General features: G+C 34.1%; 1 protein-coding gene across 1 annotated transcript in view; it reads left to right on the forward strand.

Moving 5' to 3' along the window:
- The window catches only part of LOC135073450 (glycine receptor subunit alphaZ1), a 62638-nt gene that overhangs the window by 16458 nt on the left and 27323 nt on the right, over positions 1-18857 (forward strand). The window contains exons 3-4 of the mRNA XM_063967632.1: positions 12601-12677; positions 16512-16611. Of these exons, the coding sequence (XP_063823702.1) occupies positions 12601-12677; positions 16512-16611 (177 nt within the window). The remainder of the gene's footprint in view (positions 1-12600; positions 12678-16511; positions 16612-18857) is intronic.

Below are 18857 nucleotides of genomic sequence, written 5' to 3' on the forward strand. Positions count from 1 at the left end.
AGTTATTAATAATGTTATTGTTTTTTATTATTTTAATTTTTCAGCCATCCACAATACAATGATTGCATTTGCTTTTGCAGAAGATACATGTGATACACAATGTGAAACACAACTTCTCTAAACTACTCGTACTTTCTTTTAGTCCTGAATCTACGTTTCACTTGACTGTAGGTACTCTAGATTTTTAGTTACTTTTAAGTTTGGTAAAGCCGATTTGACTAAACTTAACGGAGAACCAAAGCAATCGTGTCTAGACAGTTACTAAGAGTACAGACATTAATTACTTACCTAATACGTAATAAACAACGACCCCAAAGTCAATTAAAGTTATAAACCTTATTAATCCTCTTCCAGACATTTAAGTCTCTCTTGATATACTAACACGCGTGAATTTGCCATTCATACGAGATTACATTCATGTTATACGACCTTTTCTCGGATAACTTATACATTATGCAATACAGTCATGACCTAGACTTGAATAGTAAAGTTTACATGACCTTCGTAGTGTGAAATGGCAGACCGCAATTTACATACAAGGTCATTAAAGAGAAACCTAAAATTGATCGAAGTTTTCACTTTAAAGTTTTTGATATTTGATTTAAACATGTCTGGAATATCTCCAGACATGTTTAAATTATATACTATTCGATGTAACCTCAAAATTGAAACAAATTGATTTAATTTTCACATCATTATTTTATTTTAATGGAAGAACTTTCAAAGTATGAATTTAAGTCAATCAAAAATGGTTTAAATGTATTTTGCACTCGTAGAAAGTTGACAACGTAAAACTTTTATCAAAATCGAGCGCACAATGTTGGTGTGTATGTAATAATTATTAAATAAAGTAGCTCTTCACTATAAGCAGACGCAAAGTAAGAAAAAGATAAAGACATAAAAATTACAAACTTTTCAAACTCCTTCCAAAGTGTGTTCATAAGCTTAATATGTATTGTTAACGTCGGAACTTCAACTTCAGTGTAGGTTCATAACTTTGTTGATCCAAATAGGGGCCGATACTGAGCTCCAATCACGTCTTTCATGTACTACACAAATTATTAGTTCCAAGTTGTATCAATTTGGTATTATTTAGTTGTAATACAACTTAGTAAGGGGTTTGAACAGAGCGTTATATGAAATACACGTACAGACGACGACACATCAATTAATATGTGGCATCTTATCTAGTTGTAATAGGGTGTTATTTTGCAATGTATTGTTTGATGTGATGTCGGTACAATTTGAAAATGCGTAGATGGCTGGGAATTTCATATTAGTATTGTGTTATTCAAAGTGGTTTAAGATTAAGATCAGATGCCTCTCAACCAGACTAAATAATTCAATGACGCATTTACTATCAATAGATCTACTATTTCATTAGCTAATACACTATTGTTATATTGTTTGTATTAAATGTTTTCTAGCCTTTAACTTTCTTGTGTCTTATCTAAACTTTTTAGCTTTTTTTATATGATTTAGTTTTGCAGAAAGCCAACACAATAATTTATTTTAAGTTCACAAGTTTAAAGTGAAATAATTATTAATAAATTATTATAATTATTATAATTAAAGTGTACGTAAAGGTTAAATATTAGAACTCGATACCGACCAATGTGGTGTACCACAAGGTTTATTAGGGCCAATTTTATTTATTATATACATCAATGACATTTTTAATGCAACTGGACATCATCAATGTATCGCATTTGCAGATGACATACATATCTATTACGGTAACTTCAAATTACATAGTGACAGAACATGAGAATGACGTAAATGCAACTATTAATGACATAATTAAATTTCTTGACATGCATAGTTTAAAAATTAATCTGACTAAAACAAAATATATACAATTTAATAAATATAAACATATTAATCTTGACATTAAATATAAAGATATAGACATTAATAAAGTAGATCAAATTAAATTTTTGGGAATAATAATTGACAAAGATCTTAATTGGAAAATTCATATAGATAGTATTTGTAGCCGTATCAATTCATTTGTATATGCTCTTAAGTGTGTCAGATCAGTCACTAATCTAGGTACGGCAATCACGGCCTACCATGCTTATGTAGGGTCTTTATTACGGTATGGACTATTGATATGGGGCAATAGCCCTCATATCAATAGAGCATTTATTGCTAAAAAAATGCCTTAGAGCAATGTATGGTGTTCCCCCGCGTACGTCCTGCCGTCCTCTATTTAGTCAGACGCAATTACTAACTCTGACTTCTCTTTACATATTTGACACATGTGTATTTGTTATGCAGAATAAGCACTTATTTAAACGGGCATGTGATTACTATCCAAGAAATAGTAGAGACGCAAACAGGTTGGTACTTCAGGTCACCCCAAAAACAGTGCAGTACAAAAATAGCTGTTTAATCATGTGTATTAAAATCTATAATAAAATACCCAAATAATTTAGGACATTAAGCATTTGTAATTTTAAGAAACATTTGAGTAAATGGTTGCTATCACTGACACTTTACGATTTAAAAGAGTTCTTTGACTTGCTGTAGTTTTGTTCTTCTTTAGAATCGTCGCTAATATTGTGGTGTTTCTAATTTAACTTTTGCATGCTAATAATAATTTAGCTAAACATGTATAGTTCTCACTGTCTGTACTTAACATCTTTATATACCATGTTTAATTGCAAATAAATGATTATGATTATGATATTTTCTAAAAGCGTACTGCTAACTTCTTCAAGTCCCCGTACAGCTGTAGAACCTTAACCCACGAGTGACCAGGGCCAGGGTCACAGGGCATGAATCAACGCGATAGGGCCCGATACCATCTGCTGTATTTGCATATGCTAACCAAACGCGGACTGAAACTGAACTGTTTGCTTTGGAATATTGTTCTTCACCCGCGTTAAGTTTTGTCTGTCACAGACAACCTTTATCACCCGCGTCCCTGTTTTAAAACCGGGATAAAAACTATCCAATGTCCTTTCCCGGAAGTCAAACTATCTCTATGGCAAGTTTCATCAAAATCGGTTCAGTGGTTTAGGCCTTAAAGTGACACACACAGATTTCGCATTTATAATATTAGTAGGGATAGGTAGAGATTGTAAAGAAAAAATAAAATATTTAGTTTGCCTATGAAATGACCGTTTTGTATGGAGTATTTAACGAAAATGTTGTTTAAGTTTTTAAGGAAACACCAATTTACGAAGAAGTTACATACAAAAGATCTTTTACATGAATAAAGTATGTGAAACAGTTGCGTAGGTAAAGACATAATTATAATAAAAATCATATCCACCTATCATTTTCTCCTTCAATTCGAGTTTTTGAGCTTCTATCGGTGGCTTTATCGTTTTTGATTCTATTCAAATTACACAGTGAATATGACGGATCGGTTTAATATGCTACATAAATAATATGGTTTCCTTGGTAAGTAAAACTCTGAAACATACTGGGAATTGAAATTATATTGATTTGGCATGAGATGTTTGTTGACTTTGGCATCCCAAAGTTGTTCCAAACTGAGAAGCTTGAAAGTTCGTTCGAAGAATCGGGTTGATTTGAACTTAAAATAAGGGAAAATCCCATAACTTTAATAGATTAACAGTACAGCAATTGCAATAGTAACTACTTAGAAACTTATAAGTATTCAAATCAGATGTTTAATTTATTATTCATGTAGATTTATTTCTGAAATAATTATTTGTGATCGTTACTGTTTTTCATTAAATACCGCAAGTGAAATAATATATTATAAGAATGATACTCATTTTTACGGTATTTTAATTGAATATCATTCTTATAATATTTTTATTCACTTGCGGTATTCAAATTTTGTTAATGATTATAAAAAAAAATAAAACCGACTCCAAAAAACCTACACTAAAACGTAGAAAAATAATTACTAATTACCTACTTATTTATTAGGACGAATTATTAATATTTATGTAGGTATACCATGATTGATACTTCTGGAGTCGGTGCCAAGATTATGAAACATGTAAAGTTTGCCTGCACCGACTCCAAAAGTATCAATCATGGTATACCTACATAAATATTAATAATTCGTCCTAATAAATAAGTAGGTAATTAGTAATTATTTTTCTACGTTTTAGTGTAGGTTTTTTGGAGTCGGTTTTATTTTTTTTTATAAAATTTTACTTATTTCTTGCTTTTTAGTTAACTAATTATTACCTTGATGTTACCACTGAAGGTAGGCAGTACACTGAGACCAAAAAAAAATGGTTCATAATCGGCGGAGATATTGCGTATAAAAAAAAGTTCATCCCCAATTTTCCACCCTTGGGGGTGGAATATTTTCTTCAAATTCGCATGAAACCACCCTTTTGATAATACCTATTCAACAAAAAAATAATCGTTCAAATTGGTTCATAATCGGCGAAGATATTGCGTATAAAAAAAGTTCATCCCCAATTTTCCACCCTTGGGGGTGGAATATTTTCTTCAAATTCGCATGAAACCACCCTTTTGATAATACCTATTCAACAAAAAAATAATCGTTCAAATTGGTTTATAATCGGCGGAGATATTGCGTATAAAAAAGTTCATCCCCAATTTTCCACCCTTGGGGGTTGTTTTTTTTATTATTAAATTTAAATGGGACCACCCTTGAGGTATTACCTATACGCCGAAAAAAGATTTGTTCAAATCGGTTCATAATTGGCGGAGTTATCGCGTAACAAACATAGAGAAAAAAAAAAAAAAAAAAAAAAAAACATACGGGTCGAATTGAGAACCTCCTCCTTTTTTTGAAGTCGGTTGAAAAACAGTAACGATCACAAATAATTATTTCAGAAACAGAATAAAGTAATATTTTTTTTTGTTAAAATTCTTGGTATTCATTAGTGTATGTTCATTAGCAGCAATTTGGTTCATAAAACAACTGATAATTTTCATAGTAATTTCACAATATTTGGTAACGGATCTAACGAGCTCAGTTTAGAGCTATTTTAACAAATAATATTGAAACTAGATATCTTATTATGTACCACATGAATGTACCTACTACATTTTCAAAAGAATATCTACGTTATTTGATCCTGGTGAATTCAAAACCAAAACCAATTAATTGTTCTTGGCTTATGCCTTAAAATGTGACATTACAAACTTTAAGCATCAATCATTTTTAGATTTTGATGCATCGATCAAATAATCTATGGTTTGTCAATCACAAATAGCCGAGTTAGAGTTTTTCAGTGGTTGTAAAAAGAAATTGATGAGGATTAGAATGGCGTGTAAAATTATATAAATGAGAGCAAAAACCAAATCTGTTTAAGTTTTCCAATACAAAACCTGTCAAAGGTTTTATCTAGTTTGTGACGAGGTTGACTTTCAGTTTTCAGTCGGAAAATTGTGGGAAAACGCGACCGCTAGCGTGCAAATATTCGAATCGATGTCAACAGGTCAACTTTTAGTACGCAGTATTTTACACTGAATTATTAAAGCCCAATTAACTTACCACAACTGCTTTTGTTTTTATTCAACACAAAATATTTTAGTTCGCAGGTTCATTAATTTTGTTGATGTTATTATCTGTGCCGTAAAATATAATAGCCATTAATAATTCACGCAAAAATCAATCAGTCGGTTCGACGAAGTAATCAAAATATTCATGTGATACTACTCAATTTAGACTGGTTACAAACAAATAGTTTTAGTAGCAGGTCATTGGTTCAAGAGTTTGTTATTGATTTGTTATAGTGTTGTTTAACTTTTTATATTTGTCAGTGATATTATAACATAAAAGAGGCTTTAAAAAGATGAGCCGCGTATTTTCTAAATCGGACGGTTTTATGTAGAGTTTATGTCCAGGACTAAATAGCTACTAATTCCAAATGACAGATGCCTTACATTCATGCTCTTGCAAATCTTAAAGCATTGTCGATTCTTCCTCAATGATTAAAAGACAATGCCGGATATTGGCGTCTTTTTTTCGCGCGGCCATCTACCAAACCTTGTTTTTTGATTACAAAATAGTGTAATAAACCAATCTTACTATGTATTACATATACATATACCTCTAAACTCAGTCTGAACTGAGTTACGAGCATTAGAAGTTTGATGATTTACATACTAGATTTGCTTTTTGCGCGCAAGTTTTGTAAGAAATTGCAACAAAATATTGTTTGGTTCTTCAAAAAACGGTTTAGTTTAATAAAATTTGCTTTCAAACGAATTACAATAGTGTGTGCCTTAAGCATTCGTGCGCCAAGGCCGCTTGAAATAAACAGCTCGTTCCATCAAGCTTGAGTAATCAATAAGTCTACATGTTCCCACAGAATGTTTGTTTAGCCACTCATTTTACTGCGAACTGGAAATAAACTCACTATACAAGAGTTCGTAAGCCAATCTTGAGGCACAAATTGATTTTGGACAGACGATGCGAAAATTTACTTACGCCCGTATTCACAAACAATGCTTGCTGCAAGTGAAGCAGCAAATCGAACGTACAGCGTTGAATAGAGCTCTGTGACTGGTTCGTGTCACCCTGTGCGTCTACACGCACTGTGAGACCTCATAGTAATGTTTGTGAATACGGGCGTTAGTCTGCCTAGCTTTGTAGATTGTAGCCTACATCGCCAGCTGAGGACTGTTCCCGTTAAGGTGGTGATATAAAATAGACAAGGTGAACCCATTCGTAACACAAGTTTTATATTTAGCTTAGCTCAAAGGGTAATAGACCCTTACTAATTAATTCACAGATTCCTTTATTCAGAATCGATCAAACGTTGGTTACTTATTTCTAAATTAGTATTAATTAAGAAATATTTTTCACATGAACAGAAAATATCAATTTGTACAATAATTTCTACTTTGTCGTTTTACTCTGAAACAATCAATTAAGTTAAAATTAGAAATAAATTGTTCAGCAATTAACTTGCTATTTCTATAAATCAATACTTCTGAGGTACTATGTATACAGTTGAACACAAAAGCTATTTTTATAGCAAAACGTTTCTACTTTTCATGTTATACGAGTAGACGACCACCATGGCCTAATGTTTTACGTACCGGATATGTCAGAGGTCGCGCGTTCGATTCCCGCGAAGTATTTGTGTGCATGAACATTTAGCTCTTTGTATTTATTTACAAAAAAAAGAATGTGAAGTAAGTTTACATCTCAGTCTCAGTATAAATTTACTACAATAGTACAATCCAATAATTTGAAACTAGATGGCACAATGTAAGAATGGCCAAGAATAGAAGAATTTCACAAAAGAGACGGCACAATTTATAAAGAATAGAATAGAATAGAATATATTTATTTGTAATAAATGTGGTACATACATAGGTGTTTTAAGTTTAATTGAGCATTTCACATTTAGCTAAATTTTAGCATACAAATATTCATTACAAAATTAATAAAATGTCACACTATTAAATTACATTACATTAGAGATTGATTATTTAGGAATTCGTCAATTGTATAGAAGACATTTTGTATGAGCCATTTTCGTAATGTCGACTTAAAACTAGTTAAAAAGTTCTATGATAGGTATCGCTTCGAGGCAACATAAACCTCCAAAGATTGGAAACTTGCATAGGTAGGCGAGAAATTGCTTCCAACAAAAATAATAATTACAAAACTGTGAATTACGACTCTGTGCCACAACTAATGTCTTTATTTTAGGACCAGTTATAGTTGCCATAGTAACCTAAATTTTTGTCACGAAGTTAGGACACTATTAAACTTTTATTTTGTGTCACTTCGAAAATAGCCGAAAGAGAAAATAGAAAAAGCCTCCGGTCCACTTCGAGATCCCGAGCATAAAGTTGTTTGATTGATGCCTTGAGAAAATGACGTAACATTTCAAAAAGTGTCACAAAGTTTTGTATGTTACTCGGGACCGAAGGTTATAAATCGAATTATCTACATTCTATTCGAAAAAATAGAAGACCATTTATTTATTTGATACTGTCACTACAAGTTACTTTTTAACTAGACCGTCTGTAGGCGTGGAGAGATGGTTTTATCAAAAAATAAATGGAGTCTACTAACTATTAAATAAAAGTGACTTTCGAAAGTTTACAAAAGAAAAGTGTGACAGACATTTAATTTACCCAGTTTTGAGATGACTACAAACTGTCTATATTTGAAATAGAAAATAGTTCAAATTTCTTTTTAATGTTTGCAAATACAAATTGAGGCAGATATTTCGCTGTGACTGTACTTAGTCCTCGCTTTTTGTCCAATCGATGACGTCGCCTTGGCCTGAAATACTTAGGGTATACCGACACGATGCGTTTTATTACGTAACTTGTATTGACAACTGAAATAAAGAAAGTGTCCTGTTTTATTACAAAGCTATAAAAATTGCAACCTGTCAATTTGAAAATCATTAGAAAAGGCCTATGTCCAGCTGTGGACGTCCTGTGGTTTTAAGTTGATGATGATGAAAAATTTCAAAACTTCCCTGACTGCGTTTTCGTATTTTTTAGGTATCTCTTATAGATTGTCCCTGTTAGCAAAATTAAAGACGATTTACCATTTATAGTCTCTTAAATAAATCTAGGAAAGCTATCAACATTTATTAATTTTAAACTTTAATATTATTTCATACACAAACATCGCGGCATCGCACTGTATGACTGCCACCTCAGTATTTCCCTAGGCGATCATTTGGATGTACAAGTACATGCTATGGTTGATGGTACGACCCATAAAATGCTAGATCACATTGCCATTGTATTTTATTACTAATCACTGGAACTCCAAACTCCAAACAAGTAACCGAAATTAAGTTTAGACTAGGCTAATACGTATTATAAATCCCCGAGGAAATAAAGAAGTCCCAGAATTTTGTATATTACATTAATTGTACTACAAAGTTCTATCTTTAAATTCATGAAGGCAAATAAGTTTTACCTGTAAAAGTTTTTTCATTTGGGATTTATTTAAAAAAGACTTCTCCAAGAGACGACGCTTACTGTCACGTAGTTAAAGTTGTAGGATTAAAATATTCATTTATACAGTGTCTTTTGTGTCGTGTTTTTTAAGACACCAAGCAGGTACGTAGACATTATTTTTTTCAAATTGCTATATCCTTGAATCGGCAAACCGCTGCTGACACCAATGCTAAAACTTCAAAAGTTAAAATAGATATGTGTTTTACCGGATCAGCTTATTTTCGCAAACTAATTAATTTCCATTTTGATCTCGTGATATTTTAATTGAGATGTTCCTTTGTGTAAAGCCCTATTCAAAGGAACCATAATCACCCGTTAATTACATCAAAACCCCGTGTTCAAACATGATTGTTATGTTAGACCAAAATAACATTTTAAGAGGTATAATAACATGAGCTATATACTTATAAAAGCGAAAGGACTGACTCACTCATCACGAAATCTCAGAATTTGTGCTAGGAGTCTCAAATTTTGCATGGGGGTTCATTTTAGAACGTAGGTAAGTGCTAAGGCGGGATTTTGCAAAAATCAGTATATTTATTATTAAAGAGTCTAAAAATCAGAAAACTTCACCAAAAATATCTTCTAATCATTTGAATAGAACGGTAACCGATCCACAAGACAAAATCGGTAGTCCCAAAGCAATTCTCAAAATTGTTTCTCTTAAAATCCTGGTACAAATGTAATATGCTGTTACTCAGGCAATGCAGCGGGTGCACTCTCCCGAAGTAATCTGTGATTCGGTCCACCGAATGCATCCCTGGGAACTCGTGAACGTACTCGTATAAGGAATACGTTACAGTATTTTGGATTGAATTGAGTTTGCAATTTGAAAGGGATATTTTTTATCCATCAAAGCAAACGTAAAATTGATGTGATGTTTATGTTTTATTTCGATAGTGGCGTGCACTTAATATGCATAGCTCGCAGTGCCATTTCATGGCATGTTTTTAATTATTATTGGGCCAAACGCTACCTTGGGCATAGTTGTAATTTGGGCGTCAAAAGCAACTGGAGCCTACCAACATGCAATGAAAGTGATGTACTATTTTTAAGTCAGACATATTAGTTCTTGAACCTGAAGGTCACAACACAAATGGTAGTGCCTAGTTTAATTTCACATGGCGAAATGTGCATGACAAAAATAGCTCGCGGCTTACCTACCCACAAAATTAACGACAAAAGCCACCTTAGGCTCGGTTTCTACCAAAGCGGAGCGAAGAAGTGTTGGGCCAAATATTTCTATAGTATTTGGTTATTCAAAACACTTCTCCGCTCTGATCCGCTCTGCTTTGGTGGAAACCGGGGCTTAGACTGAGTACAATTCGTGACAGTTTTAAGTCTGCAACCCGATCACTCCGGCTTTTCTTTGTAATTGTATTTCGAAATTGTCCCTTCTAAACATTATGGTGTCTAGAGGCAACGTGTCTGGCTATCGATCAATAAAAGAAATTCCGTGCTGTATATTATGTGCCTCATTTGTCCTCAGATCAGCCAATAGATGGCTAATAATGCTCCCTTTTTTTACATATCTAACGTCAAACGGATAGAGGAGGTCATTCAACTACAGCAAATTACGCTACACTCTAATTTCCAGCTCATTTCCATTTTAGCAGAGCCTAAGGACGATGTTTTGCCAACTTTATTCCTAGACTGACTTTCGGTTTTAGCCTCCTGCAAATAGGTTACAAGCACGCCAATGGTTAAAACTGGTGCTAAATTTAAATACACGCTATGTTGGAATAATAACAATTTTCATTGACGTCATAGCTCAAAAACAACTAAGCTAACCGGCAAAGCTATAACAGCTCTTACAGCTTGCGTGGAGAATTCATATTCCTTTGTTTAATGACAAGCCGCATTCAGTCTGTATAGAACATAGCTTTTTTACTTTACTGTCTGTTGTTAAAAAATTTACAGCGTTTGTGGGAATGTAGTAGGTTTTTATTTTCTGCGGAAAAGTGAAATTAGTTTACGAAATGGCGGTATTAATGTTATAGCAGCTAGATATTTTAAAATAAGCTCTATTTTAAAAGCAATTCATAAGTTATAAAATGCCTTTGGGTCACGTGTTCACATCAAAAGCATGCGTTAACTGTGGCAGCGGTACAATCGGACTACCACTACATTTTTCACTTGTATTGATCGATTGCCACAAATTATGTGGTACTTAACTTAGGATTTTTTGCTTAAGCTCTATCAGGACTACAGAGATGTTAGATAAAGTTATTCTGTTTCTTCAATAATTGTAATCTAGTCTGGGTACTCGTATTTAATTGTAGAGTATGCGTAGGTGAGTAGATTAGTCCCATTCACTTTGTGCACATTGTTTATTTTCATTTACTTTTAGACTACAGACTTTGTTCCCAACTCATCATAAATATAAAATAGCCGGGACTAAAATATATTTGCGCAAATGTGTTTGAAGAGGACAAACAATAGATCGTAGAGAAAAGCTGGTGACTTAATAAATGCATGACAGAGACACGTGGCTATTGTTTCAAGTGTGGGCGTCTGTTAATATGAAATTGTGGACCATGGATGACACTGATAAATGAATGTTCAAATTTTTGTTCGATTTGAACATACGGCATGTGTAGACTAGGACGGTCAACTATAGACACTAACTGAACTTATAGAGTAAGACACAATTTGAAAATAAAAAAGTAAGTAGGTATATCAGTTATTTTGAATTACTTGCAGTTGTCAATTAAAGCTTATCAATTAAGTTGTTCAGAAGTTTTGGGCAAAACTAGGTACATCTTTTTTTAAATTTTATTTTTATGCTAGACAAGACAGGTATTTTACCGCAATCGCACCTGGTGTTAAGTGAGATCTCTGTTAATTGAATAGTACAAAACTACATATCTGTTAATTAAATAGTTAGTGACAAAAAAATCTGAGACAGTCGAAGAGACTAACAGAACAGAAGGGTGGTTTTTGCAACCCTGGAAATTGTTAATAGTTAGTACCTAGTTAAAAACTAGTAGTAGACAGATCAATTTATTATGGTTAGAAGATCAGTACTAAAACAAAGGTATAACTAGATTATAATACTCTAAACAATGTAAGTCACAAGTCCATGTGGGCGTCACTAACCAAAGTTAATGTGATTTGCTCACATTACGTACATGTTCTTACTCATTGGTCCATATTTCAATTGTGACATGAGGATCTAATCAAGGAACATAGCAATGACTATTGATCATTTAGGAAACAGGTGATGGATACTAACAGAACAATATTGAACGGTAAACGACGGTAGCTACTAGCTAGGTAGGACGTATACATAATATACTTAATTATTTAACAATTATGTAAGCAATATTAATTTCATCTACCTTTGAAAAGTTTTTTAACTTGACTTTTTAACTTAAGTTCGTTAACCTTTGAAAAGTTTTTAAAAGTATGTATACCTAAATGAATGCAAAAATATCTCCATCCACAAGTAAATATTTCTAATCTATTATCCCATAGAAAATTTGTTACATTTACTCCGAATTAAAATGTTTTCCAGAAACATTTCAAATTTTTGTTCAGAAACCGTAACTTATGACAGATTTGATTTCGTGATGAATGGATGTCCCTAAAGTTAGCCTATCTAGACTTTAAAACATGTTACGTTATCTACAGGGACAGATGATTTAAAAAGTACTATGTATGTTAATTTCAGAACTTTCTTACTTTCAGGTTGTGCAATGACGTCGTCTCGAAGAGGAATCTTACCCTAAAGCCCAGGGTGGTTCTGCCAGAGAGCTATGTAAAAGGTAAATCAGGTATTATCATGCATTAACTTTAACAGTCTGCCAGTGTTGGTTTTATAGCATGCACAAAAAATGCAAAAATGCACTGAAAGCTACGTTCAGACGGCGATTTTTTTCTCGTAAACGAGATTTTATCGGCTAATGAAATAGTAATAGAGGATTCTAAAAACGTGACAATAGGGATGATGACTGGGTAATGAAATTGAAATTCTATTTAGTCCGTCAGACAGATAATTAGAAAATATTAGACTCATATTTTTTATTTTTTTCCATAATCGAATAATTACAGTGTTATATTGAGTTGAAATGTCGCGTGACGTCACTTTTGAGTAAAAATTCTACTCAAGCGTGACGTATCGCGCCATTTCAACTCGATGTAGCACTGTTATTATTTAATTATGAAAGAAAATAAAAAATATGAGTCTAATATTTTGTAATTATCTGTCTGACAGACAAATAATTGAAATTTTGTCATCTAGCCTATTGTTGCGAAGCAATCCCGTGTTCGAATTATTCATTGTCGTTTGTCTGAACTTGTTACCAAGGAGGATTTTGGTACCTACAGTCCAAACTTGTCACAGAGGAGGTCGTGTCCCAAAACGGTTTTATGTCAGTGGCACTTGTTTAGACTGTTCAATATTGTGTTATTTATTGATGTTTATTTTGTATCATATTCAAAAAAAATTTGTCGGAACATTCAAATCAAATGGAAATAGCGATTTAGTAAAACCGTAAACTTATTATAATAATAATACAGTTGAACTGAGAACCTCCTCCTTCTTTGAATTCGGTTAAAAATGGAGCTTAATAATCGCCGTCTGATCGAAGGTTTATTTAAATATTTTCAGTAACAAATGCCACGCTTATCATGCCACGTGTAACTGCATAAATCTGTATTTCTAACTAGATGAATGTCATGCTTAGCTACTCCTAGAGATGCAAAATTATTCTCAATGGTCGAATATAATGCAACACCAGTATATTAATGCTTTTAACTTTTATTTCACTAACGTTAATAACGTCGATTCTAGCAAGACTTGAGTCACTTTCTTCTTCTTCCTCGTTCCCTCACTGATGAGGATCGCGACCACAGATAGTGTTCCTCCACAGACTGCGGTCATAAGCTGTGTGTGAGTCACTTTACATCTCTGCAAATATATTCAAAGTTTAACCAACCGTGGAAATCTTTCCTTCGTTTACCAAATCCGGCTTTGGGCAAAGGCTTTGACAACATGCATCCGGTTTCCGCACGAATCTTTACGAACCCGATAACAAATTGCCCTGGAACCCAACCGTTCCTTATTTTCAAGATTCCGGACCCCAACTCATGTACCTATAGATGAACTACACTTAACCGTCCCTCCCTTGACATTGACAGTTACCGTTCCGATTTTTGCCACGTTGGAAACTATACAGTTGAACGATGGTGGCGCCCCCTGTCAATGGACAGTTCAGTGTAGTTCTTATAGAATTCCGCATCGTTTTTTGTCACCCGCCTGATGAACTAATCCGCATAATACGAAGTAAATCTCAGGTCTAATGTTAAACTCGAAGTTTGTCATGATCGCTTGCATTATGACAAATATATTGTAAGTACATCATGCATCAAATCAATAGCTGCGTAAAACTGTTGTCACAGTGATATTACCCATTGTATGAGTTTACATCAATCAGTAGTCCAGAAAAACAGTGTCAAAGTAATTCTTGCGTTGTCAAACTCCAGAACATAGCTGGCAGAGGCTACATGAAAAGGGCGAGAGATCATTGATGGAGTGTTTTACATCCAGAAGTTGGGTGCCTTTTTTCTTTTTCAACCCTCTAATATACCAAAGGCGAATAGAGGATTTAGTAAACACTAGCTCCCCACGCTATTCAGACGGGAGGCTTATTTCACATTATTGTAGCTGATAAATTGAAATACTAGAACAATACCCCAAACACATTAAACCTAAACATTATTACCCCGCGCAAGCGTCGTACGAAATAGCGTAATTGACCTTCACGCACTAAAATACAGGTTACAGTAATGAACCCGATATCAATTCTAGGAAAGCTGTAGTAAGCTATTAGTGTTTGATTCCTGAAATACGTTTTGATGGGGCCGATTACTTTAATTCCACATGAGTCATAGCGAATCATTCATAATGTTTCATGCTAAGGGCTGAATAGAATCTGATGCGATAAACACGCACAGACGGTCACACAAAGAAAGCAAAGGGTTTATAAACTCTACTTCAGTTTATCCTTTTAGTATGGAGGAATTTACAAAAAAAACCAAAGCAAAGTTTATGCTCCCACGTAGGTAACCTATAATTCTAAGACACAAGTTCTCTTAATTAACATTAAATTCCCTGAAACCTTAATTTTACCTAAGTCAAAGGTGATGTAAATCAATCTAATATCTCAAATACTCGGTTGGAGGCTTCAGCGTGTAGTGTTTTAGATCTAATTAAGATTAATCAAAAGCCATTAATCGTTAAATTGAGTAAGCTATGATCTAATGTAATATTCAAGGAATACTAGCACATTAGGATATGATAGTGACTTAATACCTTATAGTACAGTACCGATGTAACAAATGCAATTTGAACAAAAAGTACTTTATGTCAGTGTTCCCGATTCTCATGCCAATGTAGAAACATCGTACAATGCTTGTTCACTAGTCGAAATAAAGTTACTATCTACAGTCACGACATTTGCAGTCAACAGTACATCATCCTACCAAAAAAATAAATGTTGTCAGTGATTTTGAACCTTGATAAGCTTGAACTAAACGTTAAAATTAAGAATTTCGTCATAACCATTGAGATTTTTTTTCTTGATGTTCTGTCAACTGTGTAACATTTTTTGTACCATTTCTTTAGTAGTTTAGACTTTATCAAATACAAGTGTATTTAGAAATCTGGCTTTATTCATATTTTTATTCCATATTGTAATATCTACTAATTATATAATTTTATTAATTTCAATTAGGTAGGTACAAAACAAAACATTTTAACTTACTCGAAGTACCTACCTACTTGTTTTGTAATTTACTTGGTTGTGGCACTTTACTCTGGCTGTAACATCTGGATGTGTACAATGTAACATGTAACAACCGACGAGAAACCCGCTAAGAAAGTTGTTTCGAGAATGTTCCAAATTGTACTTTAATAAAAGCGTTTTGTTTCCCCGATTGTCATGAAAGTGACACTGTAATGTACTGTACCCGGAGCATGATAAATATCGTTTTCATTATGGTAATATATTATGATCATTGCTTTTACTGAAATACAAAACAGTACAGCGTAGGTACGCAACCGTGTGTAAGGAATAGGTGCGAATAATATACGATTACGAAAGTTATTCGTTTTCACCATACAGTTGATAGCACATCAGATTACACATGTAAAGTGCTATCTAAACTCAAGCTAAACAAATAGCTTGGGTTATCGTCCACACTATGTACCCTTTTTATTAAACCATACCTACTCTTGCTCACACTAATATTTGCCCCCATCAGGATCTGAACCCCAAAGGAACACGAGTACCTCAAGTAAGAATAGCTCTCGTAATCGTATTCCTTAACGTCTTTAACTAATTTTTCTGCATATACCGAAGGTAAACTGGATGAGAATGCCTTATGGCATTAAGTTCGCCTAGTGTTAATATTTTTGGCATTGAAGTATAAATAAATAAAAATAAATAAATAACTATTTTGGTTTTCACATAAAAACGATTCTCATACTATAACAAGAACGACATTTATTCGTGCTCTGTACTGATCAGTAACAGTATTCTGGCTCAGCAGTATAGAAAACTGAAGACGGTGTTATTATTAATTCACTGTGCTTTCAGAAATGCGGCCGCCCGCCCGGAAAGGTCAACCCGTCATTGTAGAGTTCAGCATTTACGTGGTGGACGTCAACTCCATCAATGTGGAAGACATGGACTTCAGGCAAGTGTTTGAATCATCTTTTTAATTTTTAAAGTAACTTGAAAAAATCGAACTGGCTACGGTGGTAATTGAACCCACGACCTTTAATCATCTTGTTAATAATTTTAAGCAGGCGACAATATTGTTGTTAACAACATTGTTGTGTTCCGGCAGTTAGAGGTAAGATAGCCAGTTCCTCCGTGGTTGAGGATTCCGGGTGAAGCTCGCTTCCACCTGGGCCTGATCGTCACTTACCATCAGGTGAGATACAGGCCAAGAGCTTCCTCGTTGTGGATAAAAAAATAGTTCGTTTACGGATCTCCTCATTTCTGATTTGATCTCGTAAAGAAACACCGAGCATAGCCCTCTCCATAACCAGCTATACAACTTTGAGATTATTTTGAAGGCCCATAGTGAGAGAACATGTTTCCAAGCCCTATATCGTCACTAGTAACACACATAGATTGTAGACTCTCGTCTTTAGTCACTGAGGTATTTTGGACGAAAAGCCAAACGGCCCAAGAACGTAAGATCCTTGGCTCCATATTCCATCGTTTAGTCGAACGTTAGATTATTGTGTCAGGACCTTTTGAAATAAAATTTGTTAAAGGACCTTAAAAATAAGTCTAGTGGTTCTTACTCTACAGGTATTGAATTCAATCAAAGAAGTAGTACCTATATTGCGTACTAAAGAAATAACATCAAAGTGGTTTTGGTAAAAGCCTTCTAATTACGGAGGGTACCTACAATACCAACCAAATCGAGTAATCTGCTAATTATAGCTATTATTGGAGGTATTTATTCCACGTAATGTTTGTTTATGTCAATGGTATTAACAGGAGTTGCTATAAACGTAAAAGCCCAAAATAGCTTCTATGTAAACATGTGGTTTCTTGGTTCAAGGAATCACAAATTCCTTCCCAAATGAGAAATGAGCAACAATGAGGAAGAAATTAGCGGATTCGGTCGGATAAGTACGCTTGGAATAGAAAATGTATTTGCATTATATTTTGCAGCAGGCCGCTACCAATCGATCAACATGGAAAGCATTGGGGGAGGCCTATGTTCAGCAGTAGACGTCCTATGGCTGAAATGATGTTGATGATGATGATAAGTAACAGTTTGAGGCATTTAATTCTCAAAACAGAAACATAGGTGTTCACTTATATTGAAAAACATTGGTAAAGTACTAGTAATATAGACTTAATACGAGGTGACACAGCCGAACGGTGTCGGTTTCGGACCAGCTGAATCGAGATCTGAAGAACGCGGGTTGGCACCCGCCACTTCTTGACTATTGTGGTGACCTCACTCGTACAAGCATATTTATTAACTTACCACGAGGGGAATTAACGGGACTACGAGTATTAGAGCTCCTGCACACGACGCCGTCGCCGCGCCGCTACACTGTTCATACGCACCGAGTAAAACCCGCCACCGCGAGCATAGTTTCGTCAAAGCATAATTTCGCGAAATTATGCTTTGATGGCGCGGTGGCGGGCTTTAATTTTTAGAAATAATTTGTAAATAAAAATTAACAACACGTTTAAATTATCGCAGCAGTTTGTCTTACCACTTATGTTATACATGGATAGCATAGCATGCGCCGGCGCATACCGCGTCACTCACAATTCGGTATCATTGCCGATGCCGGGAAGTACATCATCATTGACTCCGGGATGTCTTTTTATACGCCAGTTCAAACCGGTCAGCACTCTCAAAATTTGCAAGTGACTGCCAAACTAATCTGTATAAATAAGTTGCCGTTTAACGTTTCAAGTCCATGTTTTTGAGAATACACCGAATGTGCAAGTTAACATAATAGGAAAAAGACATTTCCTCTTTCTTTCTTACTGCTCATACATGACTCAATGGTCTTTCCATGTAATACTCTTTGTAAAAAAATAAAATACACTTAAGTAGGTAAGTAAATAGACGTTAACTGCTCACGTGTTTAGTTCCCATTGTACTGTTAGACTCATACTAGATTAGATGTAAATCTTGAAGGTTTATTTATGCCTTTTTTGTTATTAGTCATCTACATTAACAATAAGAACTTAAAGTACTTAAGTAAATGTTATATCCCTTATACAGGGTGTCCCAGAATGGGTGAATCAAACTTCTAGGGGAGGTAGCTCTACTAATGTACTATCCCTAAAAAATATGAAATAAAATAAAGCGCAAAGGACACAATTTTTTTTTTAATTGAAAATAAATCACCTTTGCCTAAGTATCTGGCTATAATTGCTGCGTTTGAAGTTTATTTG

The sequence above is a fragment of the Ostrinia nubilalis genome, chromosome 7 (genome assembly GCF_963855985.1).
Source record: "Ostrinia nubilalis chromosome 7, ilOstNubi1.1, whole genome shotgun sequence".
In the NCBI taxonomy this organism is placed as follows: domain Eukaryota; kingdom Metazoa; phylum Arthropoda; class Insecta; order Lepidoptera; family Crambidae; genus Ostrinia; species Ostrinia nubilalis.